The sequence below is a fragment of the Primulina huaijiensis genome, chromosome 16 (genome assembly GCF_012295235.1).
Source record: "Primulina huaijiensis isolate GDHJ02 chromosome 16, ASM1229523v2, whole genome shotgun sequence".
In the NCBI taxonomy this organism is placed as follows: Eukaryota; Viridiplantae; Streptophyta; class Magnoliopsida; order Lamiales; family Gesneriaceae; genus Primulina; species Primulina huaijiensis.
Genome location: NC_133321.1, coordinates 2,428,539 through 2,444,598, shown reverse-complemented (window position 1 = coordinate 2,444,598; position 16,060 = coordinate 2,428,539). Strand labels below are relative to the sequence as shown.

At 37.7% G+C, this 16,060-nt stretch overlaps 2 protein-coding genes across 3 annotated transcripts; one reads left to right on the top strand and one right to left on the bottom strand.

The window, feature by feature from the left end:
• The first annotated feature begins 574 nt into the window (after positions 1-574).
• On the top strand, positions 575-13,016 carry LOC140961298 (uncharacterized). Of its 2 annotated transcripts, none has more exons than XM_073419735.1 (9): positions 575-1,025; positions 1,570-1,714; positions 2,812-3,135; positions 3,845-3,922; positions 4,005-4,299; positions 6,147-6,205; positions 10,467-10,556; positions 11,074-11,165; positions 11,320-13,016. In XM_073419735.1, the coding sequence occupies exons 1-9, from the start codon at positions 613-615 to the stop codon at positions 12,572-12,574; spliced, it is 2,751 nt and encodes a 916-aa protein (XP_073275836.1). In that variant the 5' UTR covers positions 575-612; the 3' UTR covers positions 12,575-13,016. The 2 variants fall into 2 exon arrangements, with proteins under 2 accessions (XP_073275836.1, XP_073275835.1); XM_073419734.1 differs by having other exon boundaries at positions 2,812-3,131; positions 3,841-3,922; positions 11,320-13,015.
• Positions 13,017-13,270: 254 nt separating this feature from the next.
• On the bottom strand, positions 13,271-14,811 carry LOC140962104 (uncharacterized). Its single transcript, XM_073420968.1, has 3 exons — positions 14,183-14,811; positions 13,962-14,069; positions 13,271-13,609 (listed from the first exon to the last, which is right to left on the bottom strand). The coding sequence occupies exons 1-3, from the start codon at positions 14,777-14,779 to the stop codon at positions 13,451-13,453; spliced, it is 864 nt and encodes a 287-aa protein (XP_073277069.1). The 5' UTR covers positions 14,780-14,811; the 3' UTR covers positions 13,271-13,450.
• Between the last annotated feature and the right edge of the window lie 1,249 nt (positions 14,812-16,060).

Genomic DNA, 16,060 nt, shown 5'->3' with positions numbered 1-16,060 from the left:
GCTACATTCAAACTGGTTAGTTTCGTTATTTTTTTAAAAAACTTAAATAAAACTTTTTTATATTACAACATGCATACACAACTTTAACCAAATTAAAGGGTATAATTTTAGACATTTTCAAATATATATATTCCTACATCTAATATATCAGTTTATACCCAAATGTACTACATACACATAAACTAATTCACTATAGTTTTTGGTATCTACAATACTAACTTTTTTCTTCCTCATATTTAGCATCTTTAGGTTTTTTTACACAAATAAATCAAACTTTGTTATTGTTTTAAAAAATCACAGTATATATTGTTTCTTATATTATTTTACTAAAAAAAACTACAATTGCTTTAGTTTAATTTATATATATTTAATTACCATAAAATTAAACATATACAAATATAAACACATATTTATCAGCTTTAAAATATAAACAAAATTTAACATATATTACACAAAAACTTGGGTAAACACCTAAAAAATTGAGATTGTCTATACCTAGTAGTATAGAAAGAAGGAAAAATTATGAAGGGAGGGTAGAATAGTCATTTAATGGTCCATGGTTATATGCCTAAATTTCCCAGAAAAACCCTGCTCTTCTTCAGAACCCTAAAAATGGCGGCAAATGAACGCCAATTGAACAAAATCCAAGCTTTTCGTCATCTGGAACTCCGCCTGCTCCGCTGTTCTCTGCCGCCCGACCACCCCTCACCTCCGCCATCCCCCACCCAATTCTTGCCGGCCGTTTCTTCCTTGCTCCCCCTCATAAACGACGTCGTCACGCTGATTGAATCCGGACAATATGTGCAAGCCCTCTCCTCTTCCGCTTCCCAAACTCTATTCTCCAGTCTGCAGTTCAGCTCGTGTGAATCTGCTCAACGATTCTACTCCGAATCGCTACCCCAGTGTGCAAACTCGTTTCTTGATGTTAAAGAAGAAAGCTGGGAGGAGACGTCTGGTAAAGCGTTGCTTGTGGTGGCTGTTGGTGTTGCGGCTTTACTTGCTTTTACACAGTGCAATGTTACTGGGTCTGTTTCTTATTTCTTTCACACATCCGTGCTTCAGCATATCCTATTTCTGGCATCATTTGTTTTTTCTTATTTTGCCGTTTATAAAAAAAGCAATAAAAAAGGTGCAAAAATAAGATTTTTAAAGCTCTATGTACAAGATTGTATACAATGTTGAAGCTGGATTGCTCTGTTTAAATGTTGTTAAACTAATATTCCAGATTCCTTGTATGATTTTTTTTAAAATTTTTATCCTTGACGTTATTTAGTTTTATCTTTTATCCTTGATATACATCTTATATGTGGATGTCATACACAATTTATTAAGTTTGATGTATAAAATTCCAGTTAAACCCTCTATGTCGGATCACTTGATGATTTTTAAACAATGCAGAAAGACCCTCTATGTCGGATCACTGGATGATTTTTAAACAATGCAGAAAGACTATGCCAATATCTTTGCTAATTAGTACTTAGTAGCTAGTTATGGAATAAATGTTTTATTATACCTGTGTTAAATGGTGAATCAATGTTCACCTTCTTTTTGCGTGCATGCTTGTAATAGGCCACATGATATGCTTCCCTTGATGCCACTTGTGGGGCTGCAGAATGTAGAAAAAAAGGCAGAATGTTGTGATTGGGAAGCATGGGCAGTTAAAGAAATGATGTCTGTTGGTTCTGACTTGCATGGAAAATGTTCTAACTTGCAGGTACTTCATGTGTTTTTATCAAGTATTTTCACCATTGTTTTATTTATCGGTTTAAAGACTTATATTATTATGCAAAAGAAATTATATAAACGTTTTTTGACCATCTTTTACATGGTTGTTTTGAACCGGTTCCTTTTAAACGAAAACTTGTGAGAAGTATGCATGTTTGGAATGGACAATGTTTGAACATAATTTGAATTTCTGAATTATTTTGACAGCTTTGATACTTCAGGATGTATGCTAAAAATCCTGACTATATCTATTTGTGTTATTTGGAAATTATGCCAAAATATGTCGGGATTTGGAATCAGGCGAGAGGAGAAGAGATTTGATGAATTATTTTTGTTCATGTATGTAATGAAGAAACTTTATTTGTTTTTGCTTGACGGCGAAATGCAAACATCATAAGCTTAACTCCGTGATTGGTTTATTACCTCTTGGAAATGCCAGTGTCATCTGGGACCCATATGACTTTTTATTATGCAATTAGCTTTGATCTTAAACTCATCAATGGGCTATGCTTCCATGGCTGGTGTTCCTTTTAATTTGAATAATCTACAATACATGCATCAAAACTGTCACAGTTTACTGCTAACTATATTTCAACAGTCATAACTAATTCTGGTGATTTCGAAAATAATTATGTAGCTTAGAAGGTTAGAACAATCACAATACAAGATCCAGATGATCTAAAAATTGTATTTCACTCTGGGTATCTATTATTGTCTTTCTACAGTCTTGGATTTCTTTACATAATTCTGATTCACTATCTCGTGGTCTTTTGAATTCAATTTACTGAGACGGAAATGTCCAAGTTTGATGTAGTTTTGGTTATGTCTAAGGTTCTCTCTTTTCTGTCTGGTGGTCACTATGTACCTTGACTTGTAATCCTTAACCTTCACTTATGTCTTATCTTTAGGAAAAACATTTGAGTTTTTAGAAGTATCGTTATAAATGGTGCTGTTGACTCTTAGATTAGTGATAATTATTTTAACAACTAGAATCTTCTGTTTGAACATGAGACTTTTGTACATATTCTTGTTACCATATTGCAGTTGCAAATGGAATTATGTTTTGATTCGTTTTTCTCTTTGCAGTACTTAATTTTTGCGAAAACTCTGCTAATGAGGACAAAAGATTTGTTATTTGAAAAGTATTCTTCAATAGACGGAGTAAGAACCATCACATGGTGGTTAGCCAGAGTTCTATTCTTGCAACAGAGATTATTGGCTGAGCATTCCTCATTCGTGTTTGATTTGTTACAAGTCTTTATGCGTGAAAGTTTCTGTCATATGGGCAGCTTGGAGAATCTAAAAGATTATTGGGGAACTAGTGATGATTCTTTGACTATCCTATCAATGCTCCATTTAGAAATGGGGATAATGGAACTATACTATGGGCGCGTGGATTCTTTCAGGCGAGTAGTCATGGTTTACATTTTCTAATTTTAGGTTTTACTTGATGGAATTTCTGCCCATATAATTAGTTTATGAATCGCCTATCATAATTTAAGAATAGATATAATGTATCTAAGTTTTATTTGCATTCTGAGAAGGATGGTGTATGTTTTCTATGGAAATCAAGTAAAATAGCACGGAGATGGCATGTGGTGCAATTAATAAAGAAAGGGTAAATCATGGACTGGCTCTTTAGTGAAACCCATGAAAGTATAGCTTAACTGGCAATGGTCCTTGTGTTTGGAAACATCAAAGACATGAAAAGTTGATGGTTGCATGAAACATTTCTCTTTATCACTGAAGTTTAAAAACATATAAATGTTATGAAATATTGTGCTTTTTCACAATTATTTGCAGTTTGATCATATAACACAAGGATTTCATTGGTGTTCACTTGGATATGAGTGAAGCCGCCCAGCGGTCTTGCTCCTCCCTTTCCTTTGTTCCTCCTGTTGATGTCACCGTTTCCATGTTCATGTTATTTTTTATTTCAATACGTTTTACTAACCTTATTGCTAATCATCTTTTGCTAAGCCTGTCTTGGGCGGCATTACTTTGTGCAGTGTGATGCTATGTATTTTGAAGCTCTTTTTAAGAGGCAATTATGAAGCATTGCCTTTTTTACTATAGGCTGCATAATGACTATCTTATGCTTGTATCAAATTACAGGAAGCATTTCGAATCTGCTGCAGGGATATCCAATTACAATTTTTTCGTCAGTGGGTCTCTGGGTTTTAGGACCGTGCATCAGGTATTCAATTGATATATGATCGCTTGAAATTTGTTGGCAATGGTTGGCTTTTATGCATCCATTAATGACACCTTTGGTACAGGTGGAACCAAAGCCACAGCTTCGCCTTGTTGCAGGAACCAATCATGGAGATGCATGTGCTCCTTTGGGCCACAAGTCAAACATTATTGACAAATCTCCATATCAACCACCTCAAGAAACATCCGATGTATTGATGACCCCGAAATTCATAGCAGATATGAGCAGTAGTGCTAGTAGTGAACATGATGTTCAAAATCATGCAATTGCCACCACCCAATTGAAGGCAGTACACCAAGCTATGATTTTGGCCATCTGTCTTTCAATTCAGAAAAGTGCCCGTAATGATGATTTTCAAAGTAAGTAGTCAGTTCAAACACGAGTTTCTCCTTGTTATTCTTTATGTAATTGTAGTAGGGAAAACAACCTATCACTTAATCAAACAACCTTGTTTTACAGCCTAGAGTAAACTGACAAGATCTATCTTTGACACCTCAAACCACACAATTTATCCAATGCAAATAATTTCAACGATCAACCCTAAAAATTTTATGTATCATGGAAAACCCATTTTATTTTGCATGAATTCTTTTTGCTATTCAAGAATATTGGCCGGTAATAGCAGTTAAAGACCTTAAAACACAGAATTTAAAAAAAAAACTCTAAACCTGAAATGAGGGGAGAGGGTAATACAAAGCGCGAGAGCTTAAGGGGAATAAGAGATGAATAAAGTTAAAGTTCATTGGTGAGCAAGATACTAGTAATTTAGTGCCTTTCCTTGCTTTTTCTTCTTCTGAAATAAAGCATGAAGTTGCGCGTTACTTATTTCTTAACCTCTTACAAGTCTGCAAAATGATTTCCAAATATCAAACCAACTCTTGATTTAAAACAAAAATAAAGTCTCCACTCTATTATCAGACCAGAAAGGGGTGCAATCTATTTGTTTTAAATTAGCCAATTTATCTTGGATTTTTACCCACAAAATTGAAGAAAATTATTGGTCATGTTTATGCATAAAGCAGCTGCATCCTTGCTCAAAACATTAGCACCCAAGAAAAGAAAATTATCAGGTCTTAAGATTCAATGTTGGCAATAAGTAATCAAACTTGTTGAGAATGATTGGATCACTTAGTATAGCTGCTTTATCACTAAATATATGGAGGCATATTTGAAGCATAGATATTGAGCAAACTGTCAGGCCCAATATATATTCTTTAAGGATAATTTACTGTTCTTATGGCTAATGAAATGGATTTTGAAGTATTGTACCTATAAACAACCATGCATTCAGCTATACTGTTCGTGCAATTGAGATTCTAGCATTTTAGTGCTGGGAGGGAAATAAAACAGTGGAAATTTATGGGGAAAAAAATAGGCGTGCATCTAGTTTTTAAATGGCAAGATATCGTAATATTACTTATGGTAAATGTACTCCAAATTGACGGAAGTAGCATATTCTTGTGCTACTAATAAATATCCAAAATATTGCTTCATGAAAGTAGAAGAGTTGTTTTCTATTGTACTTGGTTAATTAAGAGTCCACATATTTAAAATTGCGTTGTTTCAATTTAATTCATATTTCCATTCTAACTACATTTAGTATAAAAACCTTTATATTGTTTTGTTTAAATACTTATTGTTTAATGTTTGTAATGCAGTATTCATATTCTTTGTCCAACCAAGAATTGACAAAAATAGGTAAAACTTTACCAAAACTGATCATTTTTTAATCATTAATCTTAAGAAATTGTTACGGAAACTATAACACCAAGGATGAGATTGACAATCAAGAGCCTATTTTTGGTTATTTCAAGGTTATTGGATCACGTGACAGGGTATCCAATTTTTTCCAGAAATTTTCAAGCAAAACGTAATTCAAAGGATGAAATTGATTACCTCGCGTATATGATTTATTTAAAGCAATAAAACTTCAGGAACAAAAATAAGTTGTATCCACCATTTAGCTATGCACAGAAACCAGTCATCTCCAAAGTAAAGATCTTATCCTTAAGGCTTCTATACCAGAAGCCATTTGTAATGGTTGTTAAGATTGTGTGTGCATGATAGAGCCAGTGGCAAGCCGACTCATGATATTTTAGATCATTTTGATTGTGGCATCCTTGTATTGCGATGTAGTTTTCATCATATCTTTCACCGTGCTTAATCTTCGTATAGGGTTCTCACTTGTTCTTGTTATTTGTTTTAGAGTGGGAAATGGCTCCGTATATAGAGGCTATCGATTCTCAGCATTCATCACCATTCATTGTAAGTAAAATGATGCTTATATTTATGAATTTACATCATTTGATTTTATTAGATCTTGATGTCAATTGGCTTTAGTTGCACAACTTTGGATTTAAATCTCTGTTTATTTGGATGTTTGTGTTGGATTTAAATTTCAAATCTAATTAGCTTTTGTCAAATAAGAATTCTATTTTTTCCTCTTGGTAGTGGGAATTTGGTATCACTGAAGATGCTTTATTGTTATGATGTGTCCATTGACTAAGGTGATAGTTTCTACTATAACCAATTGGAACGTATCTTGGGCTGAGTTTTTCAGTAGTGGTAGAAGGGAATGGAACATTATGCAATGGTAGGTTTTAATCTTTTTATTTTTCCATTTTTAAGTGAGACCGTTGAATCAAAATTCCAAGAAAACTGGCATATAAAAGTGGTGGCTTTCTGCTATTTGAAATTTGTGTTGATAGCATGCTCTGAATTCAGGAATCATATGTGTTGTCTTATTGGTTATTGAAGCGAGTGTTTGTGAGCCCATTTACTTTTTTGTGCTGGAGAACAAAAAACTTTTCATTAAAAAAAAAAATGTTGGCAGCTTATGCAGCTGGATCTTCCTAGAAGACAATACATAGTTGTACCTTGCTAAAGAAGAGTCCAAAAGTGTCCCCCATATTCTGCAAAGTTACTTCTTTCATATTATTCATTGATTTATATGCTTGCTATATATGCATACAATTTTTTTAGGTTGATTCCATCCTGCTCCACTACTTGCTTTTGTCCTAACGTGATCTTATGCATTGTATTATCTTATAATGATAGTCGAGAGCACTTATCTATTCAGATTAGTGACTGTATAGATAGGCTACAGGAAGGCGGCTATTATAGATTCCTACATCATGAAGGCCACAAGTGGTCCGGGGGAGCTACGAGCTTCTTGTTTAGGATAATCAATGTCGGTAACGATACGCTGACGAAGAACAACGGCTCCATACGGGATACAGATACTGGATTGGTTTTGATTAAACTCTGTCAGCTTAGTCGTCCAACTCGCAACTCTAAATTTGATCTTCTCCCAGACGTCATCCATAGACTCCGACAAATCTGCGAATATTCTGTTGTTCCTCTCCAGCCATATCGACCAAAAAATGCAATGGATTACCAGATACCAGAATCTCGTAAATCTTCTTCCGGTGGGAAGGCCCGTCTCCATAATGAACATGTCTTGTTCCTTACTCGGAAAAGTCCATTCAAAGCCCAACTCTTGCAACACTTTTATCCGTATATTACTCTAAAAAGAACAATGCACCAATAGATGGTCCTGGTTCTCTCCCCTTTAAATTTTCCCCGTGGCCTTCCGTTGATAAAAATCGAGAAAGAAACATTAGACACGCACCCCATAATCCACCTCTTCCATCTATCTCTAAACCCTTTCTTTTGTAAAACAAAATCCAGAAATCTCCATTCGACATTGTCGTACGCCTTTTCCAAGTCAACTTTAAGCACCCAACCTTTCTTTTTTTTTTCCCGTCGATATTCCTCTACAACTTCATTTGCAATAAGGCAACAGTCCAGAATATGTCTTTCTTTAATAAAAGCACTCTAGTTCTCCGCTATTGTACTGCTCAATACTTTCTTCAGACTATTTGTCAAGACTTTGGCCATGCATGTTCGTTGTCAAACTAAGTCATTAAACCTTAATCGCTTCTTGTTTCTTTGGGTTAGACAAATATAGGTTTCGCTTGTGATGCCATTAACAATTCCTCTTTCAAAAAATTCAGCAAACACCTTCATTAAATCCGATTTGACCGTATCCCAACTCTTTTGAATGAAAGCCAATGTAAACCCGTCTGGCCTTGGAGCTTTGGATCCATCACTATCAAACATCGCCTTTTTAATCTCTTGCTAGACATCAGCGCTGATACATTACTTTTCCGTGATCTTGAAGCAGCTAAGATTAAGGTGAAGGGCATTGAAAAAGGGTTTATTCAAAGCAGGATACAGATTCCGTTGAAAGGGGGGAATATAGAGATTAGAATTCGAGTAGAATCCTTCGATCCTATAGCTTATGAGCAGTATGACTTTGGTGGGATGGGGCAACACAAACATCCACAGGAAACAGATAGGAAAGGCGGAGTCCATAAGCTGTCCTATTAAAGGAAAGAAAGAATCGGGGGTTGTACTAGATCAACCAACAAGCACGGAAGACAGGAGGATAGGATTTGGATCTGGGAACAATGGGGAAAGGATGGAAAACGCGCAGGGGTCTTGGCCTTTGAAAGAACAACAGAAACGATCAGCAGGAAAGAGCGAGACTTCGGCACCACCATTGGGGGCAAAAGTGTTCAAGATATTGAGGAAAGTCGTCCCAAAAGAAGCAACAAAAATCAGACGCTCGCCAATTCATTCTATGACTAATACAGACGCCAAGGAGCAAGACAATAGGGTGGGTGCTGCAAGCAATAATCAACTAGTGCCTACTTATGGGAAAATCTATCGCAGAAGACACAAGAGAGGCAGTGTTGAGGAAAATGCGGGTCACGGCCAAGATGGGATAAAAGATTCAGGCCTCTTTAACAGAGAGGATAGCAAGAAGTTGGGGATACATGATTCAGACGACAGAGTAGAAATCAAGTTTGATGATTCACAAGATGATTTGATGGAGATTGAATTCGATTCCTCAGAGTCTGATAGTCAGGTTTCTTTCCGATCAGAGGAGTCAACTAAAACTGCAGAAGAGGCAGCGGTAATGGAGGGGCTGTTCTCACCATCGAAGGGGTTTATGTCTATCACCGAGCCACATCAACTTGAAAATGCGAAACCTAATGTGGGACAGGTACTAACCGGTATTCACTCCTTAATTCTAAATCACTCTTTTAAGATCCATTCTATTTTACCAGCGTCGTTCTCAGTCCTGGGGTTGTCTAGTGGTCTATTAGGAGGAAGGACAACAAGGGTAGATGTCTTGTCGGGTTCCAAGAGAGAAATTTCCAAAGGGGTTGAGGTGGAGAATAATATGTGTGCTGAACTCATCCGAATTCGAGGGCCACCATACTGTTTTGTTGGCTTGAAACGGAAATAGTTTTACCGATTTATTTGTAGAGTTCCCAAGAACGACTTGAATTAGCTCCCAAGAGATATTCACCCTACCTTTGGTAACAATGAGTGCTTCATGCCACTTCATGTCCGTTCTTAGCCTACCACTGTCCCCCATAGCTTTCAACTGCCCTCGTTTAGGCTCCCTCTCTATTGTTCTATCATCCTGTTTTACTGTGTTGATTCTCAGCGGGTTTGAACCGTGATGTAGGATAGGTTGTTGAGTCCTCCTCTGATAACTCCCTGACAGCAACTTCCCCAAGGTAATCGATATGTTCTTCCATCCCCCTGAATTGTATCCGTTGGGCACAATTGTGGTTTGCTTTCTGCCCCTCATACAGAATTTGGACACCTCAAGGAATCTTCCACGCATGTTGGTAATTCTCTGTACTGTGAGAACCGCGTTGCTGCTCCTATATCGATGAAAGTCCGAGCCTGAATAGGGATTATTGTTGAAGTCCTTGAATCTTAGGCTTATCCAGCGTGCCTCCTCACGGTCAAAGTCCAGCATGTAACTCGATCTCCTATTTCTTTCAGCCCACAATATCAAACAGCCCCCGTTTCCCAACCGCAGTGTGAATACTTTGTGTTCAATCTTTATCACTTCGTCCCGTGCTACTAGCCTAGATACAGGGGGTGTTCTCCATCTGCTCGTAGCATTTATTTCTGACGAGGTTAAATCGGTGAGCTATTCCAGTACCAGTCGTGACCGGCGCGCGCCACAAACAAGAGAAAAGGTTCCCCGGAAATATGCGGGAGTGAAGTTAGAGTTTAGTCGCGAAGAAGACAGCAGAAAATAAACCCGGACTAGAAGAAGACGAAGCCGGTGAAATTGAAAAAGGTTTTCCGGCAACCAGCGGTCGGCGCCTAGACCAGTGGTGAAGGTGTGGTTGATGATGATGGAGGTCAAGGGGGACTGTTTGGGAAAGAGAGTTGGACGGTGGAAAAAAGGTGACACGAAGGAGAGAGCATTTTTAAAAAATTCTCTCTGTGACTAGCTATTATCATTCAACATGAACCTATATATGCATATCAACTGACCTTTAGTTGAGAATCATGTCTTGAAAGAACAAAGGTTGCCGAGTTTGTTTGGATTCCATTTCCACTTCCTAATCTTTTGCTTTTCTTGAGTATTTTTGTTACTTTATTTGCTTTAGATCTCTGCTAATAAAAATCGAAACTCTATGTTTTTCAGCTTCAATGTTTCTGCAACATACTGCGTATCCGGTGGGAGTCCACTCGTGGTAGAACAAAGCAGCGAGCACTAATGATGATGGAGAAAGTGGTAGTTTTATCAGTCATTTCTCTCATTTATGGCAGCACTTTTTTTAACCTCATGATGTATTCTGTAACCTCTAGGTATTGTTGATCTAATTTGGTGACATCTTCGTGTTAAAACTTTTCAAGTTATCAATTGAATGAGACTCACATTTGAAGCCCAAAAGGATATATGGGGACAAGGGCCCTTTAGGTGATTAACTCTAGTGTGTATCTCCTGTTTGCTATGTTATTGTTTCTTCCTCGCTCTGTGGCATATAGCATACTTTGACATGTGTAGCAAAATCTTACTGGGTCTGTCCAGCTCATTTATGAAACAACATTGAGTGGCCAGGTGGTTACCTGTTTATTTGGGTCTAAACTATTACGCCTTTGCAAATTGTCTGCATGGATTGGGGAATTCTTTTTTGTAAATTTTGTTTTGGGGCAGCATTGTCTTCAGATAATTTATATACTTTGTTCGATTTTCACATGATGGGGAAGCATTCCTTTCGTTTTTTGTAACACAAGTCATTCAATTATAGGTGGAGAACATCCATAACCTTTCTCCTGGAGTAGCTGAAAGAATATATTACTGTTTTGGAGTTAATATGCCTTCAGTTCCTGCGCTACACAAGTATGTAACTTTTTCATTCTAATTCATCTCAAAGCAAAGCTTCACTTGTACTGCATCTGTCTATCATTCTGCTTTCTCCTGCACTTTTTATGCTATTAAAACTTAAAAGAATTTCCACATTAATTGACCGGCATATCATCATTACATTATTCAGGGAGTATGGTGATCTATTAGTCAGTTGTGGCTTAATAGGAGAAGCTATTAAAATTTATGAGGATCTTGAGCTTTGGGATAATCTGATATATTGTTACCAGTTAATGGATAAGAAAGCAGCAGCTGTTGAACTCATTAGAGCACGATTATCTGAAAATCCATCCGACCCCAGGTTATGGTGTTCTCTTGGCGATAGTACAAATGATGACGCTAGCTATGAGAAAGCCCTGGAAGTTTCAGGAAATCGGTCTGCTCGAGCTTTCCGCTCTCTTGCTCGCTCTGCCTACAACCGCGGAGACTATGCGAAATCAAAACTTCTATGGGAATCAGCGATGTCTTTAAATTCCATGCATCCTGAGGGCTGGTTTGCATTTGGCGCTGCTTCCTTAAAGGCTAGGGATGTTGACAAGGCACTAGATGCTTTTACACGAGCAGTTCAACTTGATCCCGACAATGGGGAGGCCTGGAATAATATTGCTTGTTTACATATGATAAAAAAGAGAAATAAGGAGGCGTTTATCGCGTTTAAGGAAGCTCTAAAATTGAAGCGTGACAGCTGGCAAATGTGGGAGAATTTTAGCCATGTTGCTGCAGATGTAGGAAATTTCAGCCAGGCCTTACAAGCAGTACAAAAGGTGCTTGACATGACTAAAAAGAAAAGAGTAGATTCTGAGTTGTTGGAGAGAATTATGCTAGATATTGAAGGGCGGGCTTCGACCAGTCCTGTTCAGTTCCCTGTGCCAAATGATGATAGTGAGAATATAGACTCTATCAAGGTTGATTCACTTGTGGATCAACTCAAAGAATCCACAAGAATGGAAGCTAAATCATCAAGAACTCGTGAAACTGAGCATTTGATTAATCTGTTGGGCCAAGTATTAAGACAAATTGCTCAAAGTGGCGGGACTGCGGACTCGTGGGGATTATATGCGCGGTGGCACAAACTGAAAGGGGATCTTACAATGTGCTCAGAGGCCCTTCTTAAGCAAGTTAGATCGTACCAGGGATCCGATCTATGGAAAGACAGGGAACGATTTGCGAAATTTGCTCATGCTTCCTTGGAACTATGTCGTGTATATCAAGAACTTGCTTTGCGTGGCTCCATCCGGAAAGAACTTCACACTGCTGAGATGCATTTAAAAAGTACAATTAAGCAAGCTGCTAGTTTTTCCGACACTAAAGAATATAGAGATCTGACTTCTTTGCTCGAAAAGGTGCAAGGTTCATTGAAAGCTACCTCATTGCCTGGTGCATGAAGCTGAACCTAAACATTTTTTGGTGCTAACTAATGCTACTCGTTCTTCCCCACTATGTCCTATCAATAATGGTCTACGCAGACACAAGCTAGTCCTCGGAAATGGGGATTACAGTTGGGGAGTTCATGAGATTGGCCCTGGATCGGATAGGTGCGTATTTACATCCAATAATTTGTTTTTAAGGATTCTTCAACAATTAAACTATTTACATGTAGGAGTGCTGGTTCGTTTTATGTTACTTATTCAGTTCATGTACAATATGTTTATAACATCGGGTCATTTGCGGAGCTGGCGAAAGTTTTTTTTTCCTGTTTGTTACTTAAAAGGCAAGTTGTTTTGAGATAAGGTGTATGTATGAGCTTATTCTTGTGCTACATATCTTGTAGTGATGCTCTAGATCTTCATAATAGTATTTAAAGTTGGTCATGTCAAAATTTCTTATTTGTTAGAATTGCACTTATTAGTATATATTATACATTAACGAACTTTGTGTGTGAAAGGACATGCACGCACCCTTGAGACTGCATATTTCAATTTCACCATATTTAATATTGTTATTTTTGAGTTTTTAAATTCCCACACAATTCAGGGTTGTCAAATTTGTCTTATTTTCGTATAATTAAATTAATGCAAATTTTTGTTTTAACGCTGAACTTCTCCTTCAAACAACGGGTACGAGCACAAATGGTTTTGGATCGAATTTGTTTCATGTTTTACTAAAAAATTCTTGGAAAAATGAGTACAGAAAATGCAGTCAAATTCTTCAACTTGCACGGCAAGAACTGAGCTAATTCTTGTGAAAACAGAAAAATAGTGACTAATATTTTGCAGTAGCACCGCTAGTTCTGTCTAATTCCGGCATCCATTCAGAAAACATCAGAAACTTGTCAATTTGTAGTAGCAGTTGTTTCCATTAAGCAGAACCTGATAGCCATTTCCACAGGGGCACTTGAAATGGAGAACCAAGCAATCCCCATTCTGCTCCACCCACACAGCTTCCTCCTGAGGCTTCTCCGTTTCGGTCTCGGGTTCGTCCTGGAATATTATCGAATAGATACTTTCCGTGATCAGAAATTCGACAAAGATGGCAAATATTACTGAAGGGTTCTAGTAATACTGATAAAAAAATGGCCTGCTGGATCAGAAAATGCTACTAAAATAAAGAGGGAATAAGCTCAAATATTCAGCTTCATGCATAAACAAGAATACAATATTATCTATTCAGAGTATAAAAAATCCCAGAAATTCCAGATTGTCCCGTATTCCAAAAACAGCAATACAAATGACTAATTGGTAAATATTAGCATCAAACTGTAAAATATAGCAAACTTCAAGTTTAGGAGACGAAAAAATTTATGATAGAAAGAAAGATCAGAAAAGGTGAAACCTTCGGTGTGTTTTCACATTCATCTTCTTGATCCTCTTCCTCTTCAGACATGACGTGATTCCACCATTGATTCATCTCTCTTAACCTCTCTTTCATTCTTTTCAATCTCTGCATTAAAACCCAATTGATATAAGGATTTCCTAATCAAGAAAGTGATAAAAATTATACTGGATAACAAACAGTCATCGATCAAATTGAAAAGATTCGACAGAGCATTTAACCATGGTATCAGGGCTCTCCCCGAGGCTCAGAGACTCCATAACCTTCCTTGACGGTGGCGGGCGTGGCGGCGTGATGGCGTTCGACGCCTTGAGATTGGCAACAGGGGTGGGATCCGATATTGTTCGAAGAATTGTTGACGACCCCGCTTCCTTTTTATTGATCACGGGGCCCTCCTGCAATGGCGGGTTCAGTATATGGCCAGAAAAATGAGTGGGCTCGGAGATTGTGCGGCGAAGAGGAAGTGAAGGAGAACTCGGAAATGGGAGTGGAAGCGGAAGAGCGGTGAAACCAAGAAAAGGGTTCGTGCTGCTGTTGTTGTTAGCGGCGGCGTTGGGGGCGTGGGGACAAGAGCATTGGAGGTTGGCCCTTTTAGATGGTTCTTGAAGCGCCGTTGGAGGGAGGAACTGTCTTTTCTTGGTGTTACTGAATGTAGTGCAGCTTTCAGGCGGCTCCGCGGCGGTTTGGTAGGGGGTGGCGGTTGTGGGGTGGTGGTGATGGACGGCGGTTGAGAGGTGCAGGCGGTTCAAAGCATCGGCTTCAAAGTTGGTATCTTCCTGTTGGATTTCACGGAAGAGAATCGTTTCTTGATCACTCATCTTGATTTCTCTCTGCAGATTTTCAGCTCAGCTTTGTTTAAAAAAAAAAAAATCAGATATCGTTTAAAAATTTAGTCAGCATATATGTACACACACATATATACACATGTACGTATGCGGGTATGGCGATCGTCCGTTGCATGCATTTTTTTTTTGTTTTTTTTTGCAGGGAGCGAAAAATTTATGCATTAATTAATTAATGCCTCGGGCAATTTTTTAAGAAAATGATCTTCTCAAGTGTATTTGAAATACACTTGAGAAAGTCATTTTCTTAAAAAAAAAGTTATCAAAATTATTTAACCAATTTTCTCATAATTAAGTAAGAAATAGCTACGTTAATTATCAAAGATGAGAAAACATCAACCCAACACGAAAGTGAAGGTTAAGACAAAACGTACTGTGCCATACAATGAACTACTCCATTCGCACATCGAACTAACATGATCGATACTCCTAATTACTAAATCCACTAGAAGCTAGTAGATCCAAAATATTCGAGACAAAAAATCTTTGATCTTAAGATTTTCAGACCGGAAAGTCATATCTTGAACAACAATTAAAGAATCCGTGAACACATACCACTAAAATTACCTTGCACCGCTAGCCGCATACAAAAATGAATAGTTGTAATCTCTGCTTCCACCACTGCTCCAGGTTGGCGGATACTCATGTCATATGGTACCGAAGAGATCTCGAATCAATTCACCCACACTATAATTACCACGGAGCTCCTGAAAACCAACATCAACATCAAGTCGCAACTGTCTCAAGGGGGGAGGCTTCCATTTTGTTTCTTTAAATGCTACTATCAAATGCTTTTTATCTTTAAAAATCATGTTCGTGTAAAGTTCTTCTCTGTCTGTGTTATAATAACTCAAATTGGAAGCAGATTGAATTCCAACAGAATCAGGACATTGATCATCATGTATTGTACTAAAGAATTGAGGTACATCATATAAGGATGGACCAACAGGTGAGACATATGGACGAATATGAGAAAATGTTGCATTCCCATCATCACGCTCATCTTCATCTGTTTCACTTGTAGTTGTATCAGGTTCAGTAACTATCTCGGTGGCGTCAAGGTGAATATCTAATGACAACTCATTTGATCTTTGTTCTTCAAGTACGACATGTGTCAATACATTACTCGAACCACTAGTATGTGCATTCAGTGAACAATCAATAACTGAATGATTTGCGTCAATTGAGTACCATCCTCTTGCACCAGAATCTCATCATCGTGTGGAAATGACAGTAGAAGTATTAGCTTCATCATTA

Coding starts and splice junctions, on each gene's coding strand:
- LOC140961298 (XM_073419735.1), top strand. CDS start 613: ATGGCGGCAAATGAACGCCAATTGAACAAAATCCAAGCTTTTCGTCAT. Junction 1,026..1,569: donor ACACAGTGCAATGTTACTGG/GTCTGTTTCTTA, acceptor TGCTTGTAATAG/GCCACATGATATGCTTCCCT. Junction 1,715..2,811: donor GAAAATGTTCTAACTTGCAG/GTACTTCATGTG, acceptor TTCTCTTTGCAG/TACTTAATTTTTGCGAAAAC.
- LOC140962104 (XM_073420968.1), bottom strand. CDS start 14,779: ATGAGTGATCAAGAAACGATTCTCTTCCGTGAAATCCAACAGGAAGAT. Junction 14,070..14,182: donor GGGAGAGCCCTGATACCATG/GTTAAATGCTCT, acceptor GTTTTAATGCAG/AGATTGAAAAGAATGAAAGA. Junction 13,610..13,961: donor AATGTGAAAACACACCGAAG/GTTTCACCTTTT, acceptor ATAATATTCCAG/GACGAACCCGAGACCGAAAC.